General features: G+C 41.8%; 1 protein-coding gene across 8 annotated transcripts in view; it reads left to right on the plus strand.

The window, feature by feature from the left end:
• The window catches only part of GAREM1 (GRB2 associated regulator of MAPK1 subtype 1), a gene marked incomplete at its 5' end in the record, with an annotated part of 210356 nt that extends 204374 nt beyond the window's left edge, over positions 1-5982 (plus strand). For 7 of the 8 annotated variants that reach the window (XM_082416022.1, XM_082416024.1, XM_082416029.1 and 4 more), the window contains one exon: positions 766-5982. In XM_082416022.1, coding sequence (XP_082272148.1) covers positions 766-1663 — 898 coding nt within the window. In that variant the 3' untranslated portion in view covers positions 1664-5982. The remainder of the gene's footprint in view (positions 1-765) is intronic. The other variant, XM_082416023.1, reaches the window with a different exon arrangement.
• Positions 5983-8032: the final 2050 nt, after the last annotated feature.

Genomic DNA, 8032 nt, shown 5'->3' on the forward strand with positions numbered 1-8032 from the left:
TCAGCCGCGATGTAAGTCTCCTCCAAGAGGCAGCCTCAGTCCCACCTGCTGTCCCCCCATCACCCACCTCTGAGCACACTCTGGTTTCACGGTCACTCTTAAGATAGGGCCCCAGAGCTGAGTGTGATCACATGTGACAGGTTAAAGTAGCTCTCCTTGGCAGGTATTTTTTTGTTCCCTGGACATTTAAATCTTTATGCTGATGTTACGCAATTGTGCGGAAACCAAGGCAAGAATAAGCATTTTATTCGAAACATTTCTTCCAGCCTCAGACTCTTGGATGGATATAGGGTCATCGGTGGTGGTGATGTAGTCCTGTCACTGTAGCCCAAGGATGACAAGCGTGAGACACTCTTTTACTGCTCTCTCACTCCACCCTTGCCCACTGCAGACATCACTAATCAATCACAGCACCTGTTGGTGATAAGCCCAAACAAGGCTAAAGATTTTTCTCATCACAAAGATCCAGGCACCCACTAACAATGATTTTCTTGTTAAAAAAATTATATATTTGCCATCTCTGCTATAGCATATTAAATCAGTATCTTCATATCCATAGTTACCGATGTATTGTAGTAATTTAAAGATTCTTTAAAAAAAACAAACCCAGTGAGGTTAAGCAGGTACTTTACAATAAGAAATATAATATTTGTTGCCTAACTACATTTTTCTATTCAGAAGTGACATCGATGGGATAGGATAGGCTGGATATTTTACTTTTTTTTTTTTTCACTCATCTCTCTCTCTCTGTGTTTGGCTTTTAAGCAGCGTTACTAAAAGTGACACGAGTCCTCCTGAAAGCGCTCCCGTTTCCTGCTACCCGTGTACCCGAGTGAAAGCAGATTCCATGGACCCCAAGTCCCCGTTCGGCAGTCCCACTGCTGAAGCTCTGTCCTCCAGGCTCTCGTGGCCTAATCATTATTCGGGAGCGTCAGAGATCCAGACCAGGAGCGACTTCCTGCTGGATCCGAGCAGGAGTTACAGTTACCCCCGACAGAAGACGCCGGGCACGCCCAAGAGAAACTGCCCGGCAGCCTTCGACCTCGACGGCCACGAGCTGGCGGCCAGCCCACCCGGGCCCAGGCCCACGGAGCCCGGCGGTAGTGCCCCAGGGTGTCCCAAGTCGGCCAGCTACTCCCTGGAGAGCACGGGCGGGAAGACCCTGACTGCCGGCCCCGCCAAGCAGAGCATCTCGTGCCCCGCCTTGCCTCCCAGGGCCCCGAGGCCAGTGGAAGAGAAAGCCGCCCTCGACACCCTACCTTTGCCTCTGCAAATTGATGGTGCTGAGGAAGACCCCGAGCCTGGGTCGCCGGACCTCTCCGAGGACCCGTACTTTGTTCAGAAGGGCACACAGGACATCTTCTCCGTGTCTTACCCCTTCTCATCACCCCTCCACCTCCAGCTGGCCCCCCGCTCCTGTGGTGACGGGTCCCCGTGGCAGCCACCTGCCGACCTGTCGGGACTCTCCATAGAGGAAGTGTCCAAGTCCTTGCGGTTCATAGGGTTGTCCGAAGACGTCATAGCATTCTTTGTGACCGAAAAGATTGACGGAAACTTGCTTGTTCAGCTCACGGAAGAAATCCTCTCCGAGGATTTCAAACTGAGCAAACTGCAGGTGAAGAAAATCCTGCAGTTCATTAACGGCTGGAGGCCCAAAATATAGCCAAATAACCCCAGGTAGCATTGAACAAAACAGATAAATGTGTGTTCTAGAAGGGGAGGGCTGGGACACAGTTTCACATTTTTTTGCACTAAAAACTTTCTCTGTAAATAGGGATAAGAGAAAACTCTTACTATGCAGATTATGATTTTGAATGGTGAACAGGCTATTTTGTACATCAATAAAAATGCTGTACAGAACACTTAGAGGTGTGCCTTGTACATCACTCAACACTCAACAGCTGCTAAAAGACAAAAGGCATGTTCAGAGAAATAATTGTTACCCAAGTAGGTTTATGCGAGAAGTTGTGATATTTATTTACAAAATAGCCAAAGCTGAAAGAAGAATCTTTAAAAAAAAAAAAAAAAAAAAAAACACTTTTGAACAATTCCCTCCTTTGGGAGAATCAACTTTAGACAATTTATTCTGTGCTCTGTCGTTAGGATTGCTCAATGCTAATTGTTTTACTCTTGTGCCTGAAAATGTTAGTGATATGAAATGACACTGCAGTGTTATGTGCTTGGTGGGGATCTTTTTATCAAAAGGCATTTTACAAAAGTCATGTGCTAGTAGAGAGGATCTATGATGTCCTTAGAAATAATAAATCATGACCACAATAATTTATCTGTAACTGCTGCTAATTTTACTGAGCAGAGATAAAAAAAGACCAGAATATATACGTATATGTATATTTACACAATACAAATGTATGTTTTCAACATCAGTATGAGTCTGGTCTTTTAGATAATAATCTGTTCACTTTCAAATATCCATTGAAGTTTGGGGCCGTTAATTAAGTCACCTCTCTTGGGAAATGGGACAGAATGATTACAAAGATTCTCAGAACCCTGTCCCTCGAAGCTGAGTCTTATCAGGCTGCATCACAGAAAACTTGGAACAAATCAGTAGAGAGTCTGTATTGAAGAATTAAGTTTGATTTTAAACCTATTACAGGCTGGGTTTTACATAGAATACTCCCGTGCTGATCAGTGTCTGGGGAAATGACCATTTCTGTCGAGTGATCGTTCTTCTCGGGTTTGAGGGTCTTATTCTCCTGGTATGTGGTGATGAGGGGTCTGGAGAGCATTTCTCAGAGCGTGTCAGGTGTTCCCAACATGCTTTGTGCTTTAGGAGAGCTCAGCAATCAGACATACCATCCTCTGCTTTGATATGTGCTACATCTGTTGCATCATTTTTTAAAGTATCAGTAAGAGTACTTGTTTAGTTCAGAAATCTCTTCTTTCCTCTCTTCCAAAGAAAATACATGATTACCATACTTTCATTCCAACAATCCCAGGACCCAGTCTGACAGTTTTTGCCAAACGTGAATAAATACTCCAAAATATAATGGCATCCACGTAATTCTTGACTTTGTGAAGGAATATAAATCTTAGAAAAGTTTTTGTTCTCCGAGCAGCATATCGTCCCTCGCCCTGTCTCCCCCAGAGTCTGTCCCCACGTTCTAGATGGACAGATAGCCACCCAGGTGTCAGTGTGACTTGCAGGATTGGCTTGTATGTTATCATCCGCTCTTCTTGCTCATCAGGATAAATACACAAATGGAAAGACAAGACCCACCAGTCTAGTTTTGCAGACCTGTTCAATATATGGCTTCATTTCTTGGCATTCAAGATATTTTTAATCCATCTCATTGTTTAGAATTGGGGTGAATTGATACCTTTTCTCATTTTCCATCTTAAATCTCTTTTTTTTTAAAAAAAGCATTTTTCCCCCCAACATGTCTCCCAAAATGCAAATACTCTAGGTTAAAAGTGCCCCATAAAAGAGTACCCTGTAGAATCTATCAAACTGTAGCACCTCTTTGAAAGTAACTGACAAGTTTATATAGAAGCTTCTAGTACTGCACTCAGATGACATGCAGCCCCTCCATGACTTGCACGTTGAGAAAGCATCCTTCTGTGTGACGGGCAACTCCCTAGGTAAAGTTAACCTCTCAGAACTTTCCTTTAAAATAAAAACAGGATGATGTTGAAAAGTTGCAAGTTTTCTTTGGCAAAACCTTGCTGAATCCGTTCGTGAATCCTTAGCGCCTGGACGCTGTTCTCAATTCAAGAGGGAGGAATGAGTGGGTTTGAGTTTACTATGACAGTTGCCGCACATAAACAACTGATTCCTTTTATCTATTTTTTCTTTTTGTTTGTTTTTTTCTTTTGCAAAACCTCGACACAAAGTCCTTTTTGTTTTTTGTCTTGGCATATGTACGTTGAGTTTATATCGACGGCAACATAGAGACTCCTTGAGGGCAGGGAGTATGGCCTTTCATTGACATATTCAAAATTCACTGAGCATCATGTGTGTGCTGGGCACTATGCTAGTATGACTTGACAGGCTGATAAAAAGACAGTTCCTGCCCTCTTGGAACTCATAAGGTTTATGTTTAAAACCACAGTTGTTGAGACTGGGTATGTGCAAGAGAGACATGAACTCTCCTGGCAGTTGGATGTATGGAGAGTTAAGTGTGCCCTGTCCCTCAAGAACCCACAGAAGGAAGAAATGGCAGCCTCTATTAACGGGGTATAAAAGAAAAACTACAAGACCATTAAAACTTGGAAAGCATTGGAGACAGCAAGTATCTCTGACTCCCACTGACTAGTGTTCTTTTCTACTGATTGGAATTTTTTTTTAAATTGGTAGTAAGTATTTTCTGGTATCGCCAAAGCCACATGGTGCCCTTACTAGACAAGGCATGCATAGCCAGAGAAAATCAAGACAAGGAACGCAGAACAGGGGTAGGAAGGAAACAGCCCTTCCCTTCTGAGCTGCGACTTTTGCAGTGAAAAGCAGTGTATAGAGATCCCCACGTGCAGAACCTTTTCTAACCAACCAGGTCAAGACTGAGGACATCTTCTGGCAGGTTCCCTGCAATCTGTGCACTGACCCCTGTGCTTGGGGGAGAGTGTCCAAACGGGACTCTTTCTTGGATTCCTTAAATGCATGGCCAAAACCATCGTGACCCCCCTTAAGAAATTCAACAATAAACCAAACCAAGCAGCTAAAATGTAAAATGTGGGCCTGATTCCTGTTGGGACGGAGCACTCAAACACAGATCAATTCCTTCTCAGAATCTCGTAAACGCCTGCACGTTCTCTCTCTTTTAAGTTGAGCTGCTCAACTTTATGAACTGTGAAATTTACATTTAGACCCTTTCAACCCACATAGACCATTCACATTTATGGAGTTGCAGCGAGCTGCCCATTCGACTAAATTGCAGTGTTTATTCTTATTTCACATAGAAATAAAACAATCTTACGGGGAAACATTATGACTGTCCATTCCAACTGTTTTCAGACGTGGGTAAATACCCTCTGCCGACATTCCAGAACCACCTTACACATCGTGCACACAACTCCTCGAGAAGTTCAGGGGGCGGGTGTGGATGAATAGAGGGCTCTTCATTTTCCAAACACACTGTATCACAAGTCACTACTCATCATGCCTAAGGAGTATGAGGTTAACATTTTGAATAACAAACTGAAAAAAACCCACAGTTCTCCAAAGACCACTGTGAACTGTTCAAAGAAAATTTCAACTTCAGTCCACCAGAAAAGTGAAATCTGCTGTTGGACACACAAGACTTTCAGAAACTATGACCATTAATCCCAATTCCCACTATTTTTCTAGGAATACAATGGCACCAGGCTGCTAGGGCAAGAAAAGTCAGATGCCCAGAGTGCAAATGATGGAAAGTAGGATTTTTATACTGTGGGACTGTAATTCTTATGACCACTTCTTGTCCAATCACATCGTTTAGTCTTCAGAACTTGGTGTTTTAAAATTTGTCTCATTGTGAAAGCTAGAAACAAAGGGTAAACGTGATTTCTGTTAAAAGTATATACAAGTATCTTCTGTAATTTTGCTGCTCTGTCTAATTTTTAGGCTATGAGTTTTGTAATGAGCTTATCAGATGATGAATTTCCTTTGTTTACAATCTCATGTAGTAGGGCTCAGATCATCATTTCTTAGCTATAAACCCCTTCTCCCATTTTCATATTAAGCTCCATTTAAAATATTGCTTAAGCTAAGCCTAAAAGTTGAATGCAATTAGTCAAAAATTTGGGAGTTTTCCTTGACTTAAATGAAAATGGTATATTCTTTTCAAAGACTTTTGTAACCATCTTTACAGTTTCTTTGCTTGGAAAACTGGGGTTGTTAACTACCAGTTAACAGTTGCATTATTTCCAGAGCATTGTCTATGGGCCCAATGTGTACCTCAAGATAAACATGGTATGTTTTGTCTAAAAAAATTCGTTGTTGATTTAAATGGTTTGGAAATGTCTATAAATAAAGAAATTTTAAAAGTTGCTCTTCTTGCAATCGTTCCTCAGTGAGTTGGACCCCTGTGTGGTTTTCTAGAACCTCTCTTTCCCACCCTCATGGAGGAGAAGAGAACCTGTCTGAAGGGTTTCTGAAGACTGCAAGCTCACTCCATGTTAACAAGAGATTGAAGACTATGGCTATCGAAAGTGGAAGAAGCTGGGAACCAGGTAACCTGGTGGCAACCAAAGAGAATCTAGTACCTGTGTGGTCAGGAGTTAGGACAAAAGACAAATATAGATGGACTAGTGAGCTTTAAAAAAATAATAATGGGGGAGGGGATAAATGAGGTTGGGATTAACATATACACACCACTATATATAAAATAAACAACAAGAACCTACAGTATAGCACAGGTTAACCACGTTCAATATCTTATAATAACCTATAATGGAAAAGAATCTGAAAAAATATAGATAGGTAGATAGATAACTGAATCACTTTACTGTATACCTGAAACTAATGCAACGTTGTAAATCAACTATACTTCCATTAAAAAATTAAAATAGGGCTTCCCTGGTGGCGCAGTGGTTGAGAGTCTGCCTGCCAATGCAGGGGACACGGGTTCGAGCCCTGGTCTGGGAAGATCCCACATGCCGCGGAGCAACTAGGCCCGTGAGCCACAATTACTGAGCCTGCATGTCTGGAGCCTGTGCTCTGCAACAGGAGAGGCCGCGATGGTGAGAGGCCCGCTCACCGCGATGAGGAGTGGCCCCCACTTGCCGCAACTGGAGAAAGCCCTCGCACAGAAACGAAGACCCAACACAGCCATAAATAAATAAATAATAATTTTTTTAAAAAAAATTAAAATAAAAAAATTTTAATAAAAATAATACATGTTCATACAGAGGAAAAAAGACAGTAGAAATTCATATCTCTTTGGCTTATATGTAGTTTAATTTCTATAATTAAAATCAGCATAACAGTGAGTAGATGTGGTAGAGGGTTTTAGAGAAAGTCATGAGCATTCAGCACGCTGCAGCATCTACCAGTAAGTTTTACAGAGAAGTTGGCAAGTGGAAGCTGGTTAAGCTTTTATTGTACTCAAAATAGCATGAAATAGCTTCAGACTATCTTACTGAGCTGTTCAGGGGAGGGTTGAAGGGCTGGGGGGACAATGAGATCTTAAGTCCTTTCCTGGCTAGGACCTCCCCAGCTTCACAACCACCAAAAAATCTTCCTGCCTTCTTTTGCTAGACAAAGCATCCCTAAATCATTCATTCCATGTTATACTTAAACCTTCAACCCTTCTGCCCTATTTCACAGGGATAAAACCTGTGACTATACCCATAGGTGGCCACTTTCCTGATTTCAGGGATGTGCACTGGACAAAACTATAGGGTTGATGTGACTGGGCTAAAACGTCCAAGGACCTACCGCAAGGTTCTAGAAGTACTTACACCAGATACACACTAGGACATATGACTCCCCCAAATTGGATATTGCCAAGTAAATTTGAGTTTAGAAATATATTGGGTTAGAAGATTCACAGACATAGAGAACAGACTTGTGGTTGCGAAGAGTAGGGGGAAGGGGTGGATTGGGAGTTTGGGATTAGCAGATGCAAACTATTATATAGAGAATGGATAAACAACAAGGTCCTGTTGTATAGTACAGGGAACTATATTCAATATCCTAATAAACCATAATGGAAAATATGAAAAAATGTATATATACGTATAACTGAATCACTCTGCTGTACAGCAGAAATAAATACATTGTAAATCAAGTATACTTTCATAAAACTAATTTAAAATAAATAAAAAATTTTTAAAGAAATACATAGAATCAAATATCCTCCAAATCCTACCTATCTGAGGTTAGAAAAAGCCAAATCATTGAAAACAGTGAGTAGGTGCTGGGTAAATTCCACTGAAATGAATTTTCCCTTAAGCAGTCCCCTCTCCCACCTCCCTCCGTGCTTAGGTACTCATATGCATCCTTCAGGATTTACCAAGTGTCATCCCCCAAGCTGATTTGGTTTCACGCCTCTGTGCTGACAGCTTTCTGGCTACCCTTGTAAGCTATAAGTCTTTG

Source organism: Balaenoptera physalus (genome assembly GCF_965194825.1).
Source record: "Balaenoptera physalus genome assembly, chromosome: 12".
Classification (NCBI taxonomy): domain Eukaryota; kingdom Metazoa; phylum Chordata; class Mammalia; order Artiodactyla; family Balaenopteridae; genus Balaenoptera; species Balaenoptera physalus.